The sequence below is a fragment of the Carettochelys insculpta genome, chromosome 12 (genome assembly GCF_033958435.1).
Source record: "Carettochelys insculpta isolate YL-2023 chromosome 12, ASM3395843v1, whole genome shotgun sequence".
NCBI lineage: Eukaryota > Metazoa > Chordata > Testudines > Carettochelyidae > Carettochelys > Carettochelys insculpta.
This window is the reverse complement of record NC_134148.1, coordinates 39084521-39098360: the sequence shown is the minus strand read 5'-3', so window position 1 is coordinate 39098360 and position 13840 is coordinate 39084521. Positions and strand designations below refer to the sequence as shown.

Here is a 13840-nt window from a genome sequence, read left to right as displayed (position 1 = left end):
ACAGGAATGGAATCACACAAGAAGAGAAGGAAGAGGGCTAGAATCATGAAACAGATGCTTCAGAAGGTGCACGACTTTCCAGTCATTTCCTGGTTCCTGCTCCCTCAGCCCTCCCAGGGTTTCCCCACTGTAATTACATGCAGGAGATTAGTCTGAATTACCCCTCCACACTCTCTCCCTTTCACTCACTGGCAATAAATAGCCAACGTCATGATGCACAAGGATGCCACCTCACCTTATTGACACAGTTGATCTTGGCACCAGCGTTCACAAGGATCTGCAGAACGCGCAGGTGGCCAAACCAGGCAGAGAGAAGAAGTGCATTCATTCCAAACTGCGTTGGAGACAAAGATAGCCACATTCACCCTCCCACCGACAGCACTTCCCTGCCCCAGCCCCCATGACCTCTGTTCTGGGGCTAGCTGCATCAGCGACTGCTAAGCAGCCTTTTGCCTCCAGACTGGCATCTCATCCTCACTGGCAAAGGGTCGTTCCCTTCTGCCAGCCCAGCCGTTACCATCTGGGAACAAGTTTGCTGGCCTCGAGGCACTACCTAGCAGATGAGTCCCACGAGCCACCAGCCAACCTGGTCCTCTTCTGCACCCACAGCAGAGAGGGGAGGACTGAACAGCTCCTCGAGACCCAGTCAGAAAAAGTTTCCATGGCCAATGCCCTTGCTGCAACCCTTATGGGCAACAGGCCATAAAGGAGAGTCCCACACTTACATGGTCTTCGTCGTCCATTGGGATTTCATGCTCCAGTACCAGCCGCACAGCTTGCTCGTTCCCAGCCCCTGCAGCCCAGTGCAGAGCTGTCCTGTCTGCCTGGAGGGGAGGAAAGGGCCTTTAGCTGGATACAGGGACGGGGCAGAATCCTAGCACAGCAGAGTCAGTGGCAAAACTCCTATGCCTCCAAGGGACTAAGACTTCATCCACGGTGCACAGTCAATCAACACAATGCATCTTGCACTACGCAGTACTGCAGCGAAACGGAGCACGAAGGGCAAAAGGACACCCTGGATTTTGCAGGTTCAGACCGCAGAATCTAGACGTAGGCAAAGCTCCCACTGCAGCGCAAGGGCTGTAGGACTGAGCCAATATTTATATTGTGGAGAATGTCTTTGTTTTAATGACAAGAGTAAGATGGAAGCAACTAGGACAGTGGTGGGCAACATGCAGCCCAGTGGGGATTCACCTTCAGACTATCTCCCCTCCTGACCCACAGGCCTCCAGGGCTCCTGTGTCCCAGTGCGAGAGAGGTGTGGGGGAAGGGGAGCAGACTGAGGGACCAGGGGCTGCATGTGGAACCCCAGTCAGCTGCTGTGGGCCATTAGATGAAGGAAGGCCATTCACGCAGCCACTCACTCCTCCTGGTTGCCCATCCCTGCCCTAGGACCAATGGGAACCTAAGAGAAACAAGGCTGGGGACCATCCTCGCCTTATGGCCTTCAGGGATAGTTTTCCAAAGCACTGCTGTAAATACCTTGGGGGACCCATTTGTTCAAGTGGTGGCACATCCAGAGAGTACTATGGGTTCACATACAAGAACCTGCTCTGGAAGGTGCCTGGCTACATACCACACCCACCCTGGTCTTTAAAAAGCCAGGCTGTAAAAGGAACGGTTCTGTCCAAAGAGCAAGGGGCTCAGATTCAGCACTAAGGAGAGCTCTGGCAGTACCTGCATAGAGGGATGGATGGAACAGATCCTTAAGTAGGGACAAAGGCCTGAGTTCCTCAGGCACCCAAGGTTCCCATAGTTCTGCTGATCAGTCCAGGGGAGCACCGAGTCATAGGAGCCTGCATCAAAGCCTGTCTTTGTAGCTTGCAGGATCAACACTCACGGAGATGCTGAGGTGACCTTCACCACTATCAAACTTCCTGGGACTCAGCATAATTTTAGCTATATCCCCTCAGACTCATTCCCTTGTGTTTGCAGCTGTCAAATCCTTCTACGCCCTATGGCATGGGGTGTTTACAGCCCGCACACACAATGAAAGGGGAACTACGAACCCAAGACTGGGGGCACTTGGAGGATGGGCCTTACCTCATTAGAGATAAAGCCCAGCAGAGGTAAATGGGGAGCTGCTTCTTCCCCGCTCACCCTTGCCCCAAGAGCTGGGTGAGCTCAGTAGGCGAGGGGGCAGAAGGGGAGGGGAGGGGAAGCTCCTCTCTTAGGGAAGCAGCCTGCAGGAAGGCTGAAAGGAGCACACAGACTAGTGCAGGAGTGAGCTGGAAACCTGGCTGGGCCAGCGGCTCCGAGGGACCGTAGCCTGCGACTGAGGGGAGGAGCATGCCCACCCGAGCCAGGCATTGACCAAGGCACAGAAGCCTGTGGCAAGACAGGCAGCAATGCACAGAGCAGCAACGGCATGTGTGTGACCAGGCAGCTGTCAGCTGAGCCCAGCCAGAGTAAAGGTTTGGTTCTGCTCGCATTTGTTGGGCTTTGGTGAAGGACTCTGTGGCCCCAGAAGGGGCCATTCGCGCTAAAGTGCTGATGCTGGAGAGCTGAGACCCTCCCCTGGCTTCAGCAAGTAAAAGGACAGTGGGGGGAAAAGGGAGAAAATTAGGCAAAGATGCTGCAATGCCACATTGTCAGGAGGTGTTGTAATGGGGCAGCTATTCAGTTACAAGGTGCAACTTCATGGATTTCAGTGCATTGAACTGGCTACTTGGTCAGTTCTTTTATATGTGCCCAGAACAACAACTACAGGTTGATTCTCTCTAGCCCAGCACCCTTGGGACATGACCGGTGCCAAACCAGAGAATTTGCCAAGCCACAGGAGGTCAGTATTGTCTAACTGCATTACCAACACCTCCACCCTGCAGCTGGAAAGCAAAAAGCACCTACGTTGTTTTTGGCTTTGACGTTAACCCCTCTCCTGATGAGCTCTTGCATTCTGGCGATGTCATTGCGCTTTGCTGCATCGTGGAATTCTTTTTCTGAATGAAGCACTGAAGCAGAAGAAAAAGACAAAGACAGACAGCACAGTAAGTGGTGCTGAGTGGCAGCAAGAAGTAACCGTCACTCCTGGGGAACATTTCCTGCTTCTCGCTTGCACATTAGAAATGGGCATTAAAGTCACTGGCGAGGTGTCTACCTCCTCTATTGCCTGCTCTAGTCCCAGCTCGCCACATGTCAGGGTGTGCCCAATGCTGCTCCCTGCCTTCCCACACACACAGCAACATGAATGCGTCACCCTGGTCCTCTTCTAGCTCCACCACCTTTGTATCCATTTCTGGGGCCAGAATGAAATGGCCTCGTTTTCAAAACCTGCCTCATCGACTTTCCTTTGGCTCTCCCTGTCATCCAGCCCTGGTCTCTTCACTGTTCCTCGTCACAGTCTCCTCCCTGTAGGTGCAAGGGCCAACTCCTCTGCGTTTCCTGCCAGGAAGAACAGGTTGCCTCCACCTTTCTGTCTTCTTGACTCTCATTCTTTGCAAACCTCAACTGACAACACATCCCGTCTCCCTTGCCTGTACATCCCAGTCTTGCTCGCATTCTGTTGTTACTCATTTGGTCACTCTGGAATAGTCTTACTGCCGTCAATTTGCTGCTTAGGAAACCACGGCACAGGGAACTCACGTGCTTTGCCCAAGGTCAGGCACCAGAAGTGGAATAAGCCTCCTCCCCAGCCCTCATCTCTGCTCTACCCCCATGCTTCCTCTTCTCCCTCGTGGAGGAAATACAGCTCACAACACATTACTTAAGGTTGTCCAACACTTCCCATTAAAAGACCCCGTTTCTAATTGCCTATCACATTGGCACACTTAAGCACTGAGGCGGACGTGTATTAGGAAAAATTTCAGCAAGAACACTCCAGCGGCCCAGAGAACAAGACTGGGGCAAAAATACAGTTCCACCCCTGTTCAACACATTCTTATAACCACTTGATTGAGAAACTCTAGCACCTCCATGCTTTGGAGCAGGGCATGGAATTTGGTAGGGGGCCACCCCTGGTATCAGGGATAGACCCATGAATGTGATCATGTAGTTAAAACTTAACTCATGCACACAAAAGGGGGAATTAAGGTTATACAGGCAGCCTTAATACTGACACACCCTAACTGCTGACCGCTTGCCTTTGGAACCTTAATGTCATCTGCATGTGTAATAAAATATGAAGAGCCTGAATTTTATTTATATCTAGGTTCCTTTACGCTGTCGTTACACTTACTTGAAAGCGTTTTTACATATCCACAGCAGGTCTCAGGACAGCAAAGCCTGGAATCTGGGGGGAGCCAGCTCCTAGCCCTTCTGGAAGGGGTGGGCTGAAAGCTGGTATCCCACTGCCAGCCCCTCTGCGCTGCCCAGACCATGCAGCCAGGAGCCTTGTTAGCAATCTAAAAGCCTGGAGCTTCGGCCACAGCTGCAGTGACACTGGCCAGGAGCCCTTTGAAATGGCTGGCCTTGGAGCTGCTGCCTCCTTTGTCACCCACCCTCATTGATGTCCCTGATCCACAGCAAAGGGGCCTTAACGTAAATAATTATCTGGACCCTAATCTTAATTACAAAGTAACTACTTTAAGGCAAACGTGAGCCAACAGCTTTACATAGCTTAGAGAGATTCCTTACGTACCTCCTAGGCCTGGGCAGAGATTCACTTTTAAATACGTTCATAGACTCTGGCTCTTGTGAACATCACTTCTGCTAAGAGTAACTGCACCAACCCTGCAGCAGTCAGAGCGATTTAAGTGTCTTTTCTTTGCAGGCAGGGCCCTGGGTTGACGCCTCACCCCAACTCCCTGCTTCACTGAATGATCAACCTTCCTGCCGACACACAAGAGCCGACCCGTTCTGCAGGCTGCCTCTTTCCAGCATGTTGGCCAGCGAGGCAGTGCTGCTGGGGTCACACGGGGGACACGGTTTTGGCCAGGCACATCCAGAGAAGTTTGTCTTGATCAGATTCTGCCTCTGCCCCTGCTGTTCTGGTGGAGCTCGTCGGAGAGATTACTAGGTCAGACGCACAACCTGCTGCAGCAGAGTGCGAGTCAGACCTGGCCACCCTGCACTGCTGTTCTGAGAATGCTTAGTACAGAGCCCTGGTCTCCAATGCCCCCCCTGCAGTCCATCCGCCCTTCCGGAGTCACAGCTTTCTGGGCACTGCTTTTTCACCGCAGATGCGCACGTTGGCTTCCAAACATGCTCGTTAGAGTATGGATCATCCTCTCTGATGCTGACGGAAAGGAATCTACCCCTACTCTATTGTACAGCAGCCACCCTCCAAAACCCCCTCTCCATGAACTCTTCCGTCGTGGAGTCCTTCTAGCCAGATGAGCAGGGATGGGACTGAGCTGCAAGCATGCACGTCCCCTCTGGGCCTCCTCCCCCCGGAGAGCGGCAGCCTCTGCAGATGTCGGGCTCTGGGCCACCCAGTCCTCAAGGATCCCTTGAGGCCAGTGCCAGGTGCGAAAGAGGGAAATGAACCTATTCCCCATGGAACTCCGAGTACGCAAGGGGCTAAGAGAGCCAGGCCCCTGCCCAGTCCATGCCTTACTGGGTCTCAAGGCTGTAGATTTTCCTGCCTAACTTGACTCATCAGTTGATTTCTCTCTGGGTAGCACATTCCAGGCTCGGGTTTTCACATGTTCCAACTCCAGACTTGGACCATGGTTCCAAATGGGCTGAATCTTGAATTTGGGATTGTACTTTCCATCACAATTAGCATGATGTTACCATTGCCCTCCCTCTCTGCCCAGCTACTTTCGCCTGTCCTCTTACAACAGACAGCACTCGGTGACTCAGGACATGTATACCAGCAAGAGCGGGGGGAGGAAAAAAAAAAAAAAAAGGAAGTCCAGGACAGGCAAATATTGGCCTTTCCCATTTACCAACACACCCAAGGAAGTAAGACATTCTCTAGCGCATCTGTGCCGCACAAGAGCCACATAACCAACTCATTGTCCAGCTTGACTTTTGGGAAAATCTGTGATGACAGACCCCGCTAAAGGTTGGGTCTGCCTTCCCCACGAGTTTGTGTTTTTCAACCAAGCATGGGCAGATTTTAACCCACGCTTTGATCTGTGTGTGACTTGTGAATGTGTCTCTCTTTATGCCACTGATGTGTCTCACTCTGGCTTTCAAATACAAATGGGGAATTCCAGTTCTTGATTTCTCTCTGGCAGCAATGACCACCTTTCTAACTGTGAACGGCACGGTCCAAAGAACAACAGGAAGTTACACAACCCAGCATGGTCCCAAGAGAAAAGCCTAAATAGCTATTAGAATAATTGTGGCAGACCACAGGCAGCAACTTCCAGAGCCTAGTCCCACTGCGGACCGTGAATGTGGGCGCACACAAGGCCATCCACAGCTACAAGAGCCCCCTTACAAAAGGAGCCCACTAAAAAGTCAGGCCCAAAATAAATTCAGGGCACAACTAAAAAGAAAACAGACAGGCAGAGAGGTCTCTAGGGTCAAAACAAGGGAGCTGGAAGGGGCCACTGAGCACAGAGCCCTTGACAGCATCCACTGCTCCCCAAAGGCATTGAGGGAGCCGGTGGGCACCTCCCAGAGGAATTCCAGAGCCTAGTGGAAGGTGAATCCACCGAGAAGTGCAGAACCCCCGGGGGCTGACAAGGGACTTGTCACAATACATACAAGTAATGGATCCCAGAAGCCCTTATTCAGATAATGCTTCTTTACTCTTCTAGGCAGTCCAACTGACTGTCATGGGATTACCTGCTTTGAAGAACTGGGCATCATATTTGGAAAAATGAAAAATTAATTTACACCTTGCCCCTCAGTGTCCAGTCATATTCCTTAAATATTGGGAATGTCAGAGTTTCACCTGGATAATGTCATTTATGATTCATTCTAGCCAATATTTGTTCAGGAGTCACTGAGAAAACCTTAACACCAGCAAGTTTCCTTGTCTTGCCATACACAGTGCTATGTCTGTGGATGGAGATGAATGTTTGGGCTACTGCTTTTACCATGTCCGTGGAACAACCAGCCATTGCTGTCTGGAATGTAACTGAAAAGTTACAAAAAGTAAGAACAGATATTGTCAAACAATAGTTATATGCACCACCTACAATGCCATTAGTTATGTAGGTTTATATAGCTGTAATGACTTTCATAGACAGATAAGATCAACTTTTCAATGAATGCAATAAAAGCAGGAGTCTAGAGAAATGTACATGCCATTACATAATAAAACTCATGGCAATAAAACAGTGAGAGATTTATAGGCAGTGTTATAATGGTTACCTTCCTCCTCCCAGTCCCTTCCCAGATATTTATTAAAGCAAGCTGAGTTGAAATTACAAGTTCTTTCTTCAGGGACAGCAGAGATATCATCTGATACATTTGTACAACACATAACAGTTTCTGACCCTGATAGGTATTGCAGTAATGCCCCAAAGCTCCTCTAAATGATATCCAGTTAGTTTCAGCATTAAAGATATAATACCCACTGTCTGACATTTGAGGGTAAAGTCTGAGATCTCCAAATCTCACAGACATTTTCCAGTTAAATGGCTACAAATGTGTCAAAAATTAGTTCCAAATCAAGAACTTCAACTTTCTGGCTTTGGTTATTTTGGGGCAGGAGAAAAACCCCTTTCTGTGAAGCAGTGTGGTCTTCAGACCTATGCACTGGGGGAGATGACAACCTGGATGAACCACATCACATATACGGAGCTTGACCTTGAACCCTATTCACTTAATTGACCCTCAAGCCAAAGAGTGACACAGAGGAGCAGATGGCAGAAATGGATGGATAATTTCAACCTGCCAAATCTGCTGCAGGGAAAAGCTCCAGGGATTTTAAAGACAATTTATAATAGTAGAAACCGTTGGCCAGATTGTAAATGGATTGAGTTCCACTGATTTCACAGCTGATTTACATCAGCTATGGGAGTGGCCCATGGTCAGTGCTACAAAATCCAACTGGAAGAGAAATTTAGGTTTAAAAATGTTCCCAGGCTGCGTATATCTACATACACACAAACATAAGAACAGCCAGACTGGGTCAGACCAAAAGTCCATCTAGCCCAGTATCCTGTCCTCTGACAGTGACCAGAGCCAAGTGCTCCAGAGGGAATGAACAGAAGAGAATTCTCCAATGATCCATTCCCTGTCTCTTTGCCAGAAGCTGGGGATGAAACAAACTAGGTACATCATCCCTGCTCAACCTAGCTAATAGTCACTGATGGACATAACCTCCCTGAATCTATCTAGTTCATTTTGAACCCTTGAAAGAAATACTTCCTTTTGTTTGTTTTAAACCTGCTGCTTATTAATTTCATTTGGTGGTCCCTTATTGTTGCATTTCGAGAAAGAACAAACACTCCCTCATCTACTTTCTGTACCTCAATCACTGTGTGCATATGATGCGTACATAAATATTTATATTACTCTTAATAATAATTATCAATCAAGCACCAACTGTGTACTCTCTGCCATACATTCTGATAAACCAGATGCCAGTCTTCACAAGTGGCAGAGACATAACTTCATACTTAAGCTTCTTCTTTGCTTATTCCTCCTTTTCCCTGGCTCTCCACCCATCTGCTAAAACAGCCAGCCAACATCTTCCATCAACACAGCCACATTTAACACAAAGCCCTAGAAAGGATGGCACCGTTGCTCCCATTGAAGACTCCGGGGTTTGGGCTCTAGCCTCATTCATCACAGAAGCAGGGTTTTTATGTAGGACACCGTACCCTACTAGGTCAGGTATGTCAATGAGGCAGTTCTCACACCACATGAGCATCTCACCCAAGTGGCAATACCAGCCATACTTGGAAAGATGAGAGTAGCTTTTGTGACTTGTTCATTCTGATCACACCCAGAGTGCCCAACTGTAGATGTTCATTTCTGGACATCAGGGTAAGCTCCATCACATGTCTGTTGACCTAGTGTCACCTCATGCATTCACAGAGGAGGTGTCTTCACAGTCTGAATTCAGAAAGTGCCATTTCTGATTAGTGAATTAATTCACAGTCCATTTTGGTCAATTTAAATGACCACAGGATTTTTTTAAATGGTAAATGTCATGACTGCAGATATTAAAAACTGAAGTGTCACAGCGTTGTAAGTGGAGGGGTCCTGACCCAAGCAGGAGTTGTGCGAGAGTCGCAAAGTTATTGTATTAGGGTTACAGTATTGCTACCCTTCTGTGCCTCTGCTGGCAGCAGCACTGCCTTCACAGTGAGGCTGGAGAGCAGCTGATGCGGGCAAGAATTGAACTCTGAAGGCAGAGTTACCACCTGCAGCAGCACAGAAAGGAGGGGGGCCTGGTATGGTATAATCACCCTTATTCCATGCTGCTGCCTGGGCCATGAGTCAGTAGCTGCCACTCACTGGCCACCCAGCTCTGAAAGCAGCCACAGAGAAGTAAGAGACACATGGGAATGGCACTGCCACTGCTGCCGAGGTGCTGGCTTCAGAGATAGGCATATGGACAACATTACAAGCCCTGCTCTCCAACTGCCCAGCTCTGAAGGCAGTGCAGAAGTGTGGCAATACCAAAACCCTCCTAAAATAACCTCGTGATTTCCCTGCAACTCCTTTTTTGGGTCAGGACCCCCAATTTGAGAAGCATTTGACTTCTCCCCCCCCCAGTGAAATACGGATAGCATAGGGCTAAAGCACACAAAAGGACAGATTTCACAGGACCCCGTTTCACAGTCCATGAGACGTTTGGCATGGCTGCAAATTTGGTAGGGCCCAACAAATTAGTAAAAGATGCCAAAAGAGCCACTGATTCGTTCACTTGGTTCTAGAGCAGTGGTGGACAATCTGTGGCTCTCCGGCCACGAGTGATTCACTGGGACTTTACCCGCAGCCCGTGGACCTGCTGTCGGTCGCCCCCTTCCCACCAACCGTGCCTCTTGCGCACTGTGGCACCAGGGTCCTGCACATCATACTCCTTCCTGGCTCCTTCCCAGCACTTTTGGAGCTGTTCCAGCTCTGAGGGTTGGGGGAAGAGCAGGCATCAGTGGATTCATGACACTTATTGTGCCCGTGTAGCCCACTAAGCCCTAAGCTCCCAGTTCAAACTACAGCCTAGGTCTGTAGTGGCTGGAATTTATTCCCCTTTCACAGTGTAACGTGAAACAAACTGGTGGCCTTAATCCTGTTCTGACGTGTGCGGGGGGGAGTCCAATTTAGTAAACGCATGACCCCATACCAATTTTTCACCACTGTACACACATGGGCAATGACCAGTGCGTCAGTATACGCAGCAGCTTTTAAGATGGGACTCCACAGCATTTGCAATTCAGTTGTTTGAATTCTGTGATTCCCAAACTGCATCCAAAGTAACCTGAACAATTTAACATCAGGACACTACATCGCCTTGAAGAAAGCTTACTGGGCAAGAGATTTTTGGAAAACAGCAAAGGAAATCTGTGGGCAAAAATGTGTTAAAATAACATTCTTTGTTTTGTTTAAATCAATGGAACACAAAGATCAGGTTTTGCTGTTGCTTGAGCCTTGCAATGTTGCCATGGCTCTATTCTACACTTAGAGGGATCATTATGTAGTATATGAGGAAATAAGGATGATAACTGTTATTAAATATACCATCATGGAAGTGCAGATGATGTGCAGTGTGGGGGGGGACAGGGGGGGGGTGGGGGGAATAAAAAAAGAAGCCACCCACCCCTGACTTCTAGCATAAAACATGGATTTAAAGACAGAAGAGATCTCTGTCCAGAAATCACACACGTCTAAACCATCATCACCTGATATACCAGAAGCTTAAGACCCAAATGCTGATGCCATAAAGAAAAAAAAAATGCTTTGTTTAATTAGCCAAATGCAAAAACAAATGACTTTTAAAATTCTGTTTCAATTGTCTGCATCAGTAACACAAGTGAAGAAAAATGTAAAACAATAGTCCAGATCACAGCTGCCTTATTATCTGTACCTTGAGAGCGATCTCCAAACCAATCCAATTGCATAGAAGAGTTATACAATTCCCACTTGCTACAGTGGGGCAAATTAAGATTTGAGTTTCATCTCTTCCAAATTTCCTGTCTAATTGTTTATGGCTTTTAGCCATATCCTGCTGGTTACTTTAATAACTTGCACTGCTGCCCTTATTTATAATGTATGGATCTGTCTGTATCTACAAGAATGAGCACCGTGCACCTATACAAATGGGCAGCTTTTTAAACTTTTCCTGTAAAAATAAATATTTTTAAAAAGAATACCTGTGATTTCAGTCCGTGGGACAAATTGCTCCAAGTCACCCCACGTACAATAAATCTAGAGTTGCACACCATGGCCGTGTCTACACTAGCCAAAAACTTCAAAATGGCCATTCGAATGGCCATTTTGAAGTTTACTAATGAAGCGCTGAAATACATATTCAGCGCCTCATTAGCATGCGGGAGGCCGCAGCACTTGAAAATTGACGCGCCTTGCCGCCGCGCGTCTTGTCCTGACAGGGCTCCTTTTCGAAAGGACCCCACCTACTTCGAAGTCCCCTTATTCCCATCAGCTCACGGGAACAAGGGGACTTCGAAGTAGGCGGGGTCCTTTCGAAAAGGAGCCCCGTCAGGACGAGACGCGCGGCGGCGAGGCGCGTCAATTTTGAAGTGCCGCGGCCGCCCACATGCTAATGAGGGGCTGAATATGCATTTTAGCGCTTCATTAGTAAACTTCGAAATGGCCATTCAAATGGCCATTTCGAAGTTTGGGGTTAGTGTAGACGTAGCCCATGAGTCTAAAAGAAATGGTTAAGATTTATGGACTGATAGCCAAGTGCAGAATTTGGTCCAAAATTATTTTAAGTGCTAAAGAGCATCAAAAATTGAAACTGCAGGAAAATTTCTGCTCCACAAAACTCATCCTCAATCCCTTCAGGACTTCAACACGTGAACCTCTCAGCTTGGACCCATTCAAATACTATGGATGATGGGTGTCATAGAAAACCCACAGCAAAGGATTCACAAATGATGACTATTGACTTCCATTTTCTACAGTCTAACGATAAACAGGAACAAATAACAACAATGGTATCACTCTCACAGCCATCCATGAGCTTACTGTCATGTTCATTCCTGTCTGAATGAAACCCAAAGGGCAGCTCTGAGCTGTGTGCCTCTGTGAATGATCTTGCTAATCGTGTCAAAACAAGAAAAAGCAGTCAAGTAGCACTTTAAAGACTAACAAAATAATTTATTAGGTGGTGAGCTTTCCTGGGACAGACCCACTTCTTCAGGACCATAGCCATACCACAAAAGACTGCCCCACGAAAGCTCAACACCTAATAAATTATTTTGTTGGTTTTTAAAGAGCTACTTGACTGCTTTGTTTTGATAGTATACAGACTAGCAGGGCTTTCTCTCTGTTGCTAATCGTGTGAATAGGAGTGTGAGCTTACTGAGTGTGTGTTGGTGGGTATTCAAACTGAGTGTACTTCTGTGTCACCTTGCTGAGTGTGTGTGTGAACTGAATGTGTGTATCAGTGTGCAAGCTTCAGCATGTGAACTTGCTGAGTGTGTGAGATCTGTGCACCAGCTTGCAGTGTGTAGAACAGCCTGTGTGTGTCCATACCTTTCTGCAGGAGAACTTGCTGAGTGTATCTCGGCATGTGAGCTAGCTGTGTGTGTGTCTTTGTGTGTCTGTGAGGAGAGCTTGCTCTATGTGTGTGTGTGTGTGTGTGTGTGTGCAGAGCTTGCCGAGTGTGTCTCTGTGTGCCTGTGTGGAGCAGAGCTTGCTCTATGTGTGTGTGTGCGTGTGTGTGTGCAGAGCTTGCCGAGTGTCTTTGTGTGTGTGTGTGTGTGTGTGTGTGTGTGTGTGTGTGTGTGTGTGTGTGCGCGTGCGCGTGCGCGCAGAGCTTGCCGAGTGTGTCTCTCTGTGAGTGTGTCTCTCTGTGTGCCTGTGTGGAGCGGAGCTTGCTCTATGTGTGTGTGTGCAGAGCTCGCCGAGCGTGTCTCTCTGTGTGCCTGTGTGGAGCGGAGCTTGCTCTATGTGTGTGCGTGCAGAGCTCGCCGAGTGTGTCTCTCTGTGTGCCTGTGTGGAGCGGAGCTTGCTCTGTGTGTGTGCGTGCAGAGCTCGCCGAGTGTGTCTCTCTGTGTGCCTGTGTGGAGCGGAGCTTGCTCTGTGTGTGTGCGTGCAGAGCTCGCCGAGTGTGTCTCTCTGTGTGCCTGTGTGGAGCGGAGCTTGCTCTGTGTGTGTGCGTGCAGAGCTCGCCGAGTGTGTCTCTCTGTGTGCCTGTGTGGAGCGGAGCTTGCTGTGTGTGCGTAGAGCTCGCCGGGCGAGTCTCGGCGTGCGGACTCGGTGACCGCACAGCTGTGCCCGCAGTCCGACCCCGGCCGCCACCAGCCCCGCCGCTACTCACAGATCTCCTCCTCGGAAACCAGCCCGTCCTCCATGCCGCTCACCAGCCTCACGTCCCCCCCATGCTCCGGCAGTGGAGCGGCGCGGCCGAGAACCCGCCGGCTTTGCGGCGAAGATGGTGTCAAACGACAGCCCCCGCGCCGCGCCGCGCCGCTCCGCTCCGCGCGGCTCCGCCCAGCCGGGCCCGGGAGACGCCCCGCGTCCGCTCCCTGCTCGCTCCCGCTGCTGCCGGGCCCCGCGGCGCGCCAGTCGGGCTGGCTGGGACGCGGACCAGTCAGGGCCACTCGCTCACTTCCCCCTGGAGCCGCCTAGTGGCCGGAGAGGGCGCTGGAGAGGCTCCCCTTGGACCAGCCAACCAAGCGTTCCCCGCCTGCCCGCAAGGAGTCCGTGGGCCTGGGGAATGTCCCACCGTGGAGGCACCGACCCGGAGGAAGACCCTTTCCTCCATGGTACTTGCACAGGGTGGACAAGCCAAGGCGGAAGAAGGCGGCGGCTGGAACACCGGGGTAGCCGAATTGGCGGGGTGCGTCGATTGGCCCGTGAC

At 49.6% G+C, this 13840-nt stretch overlaps 1 protein-coding gene across 1 annotated transcript in view; it reads right to left on the bottom strand.

The window, feature by feature from the left end:
* The window catches only part of ANKDD1A (ankyrin repeat and death domain containing 1A), a 44977-nt gene extending 31456 nt beyond the window's left edge, over positions 1 to 13521 (bottom strand). Inside the window, exons 1-4 of the mRNA XM_075006942.1 lie at positions 13298 to 13521; positions 2848 to 2951; positions 726 to 824; positions 236 to 334 (exon numbers count right to left, since the gene is read on the bottom strand). Of these exons, the coding sequence (XP_074863043.1) occupies positions 236 to 334; positions 726 to 824; positions 2848 to 2951; positions 13298 to 13331 (336 nt within the window). The 5' untranslated portion in view covers positions 13332 to 13521. The remainder of the gene's footprint in view (positions 1 to 235; positions 335 to 725; positions 825 to 2847; positions 2952 to 13297) is intronic.
* Between the last annotated feature and the right edge of the window lie 319 nt (positions 13522 to 13840).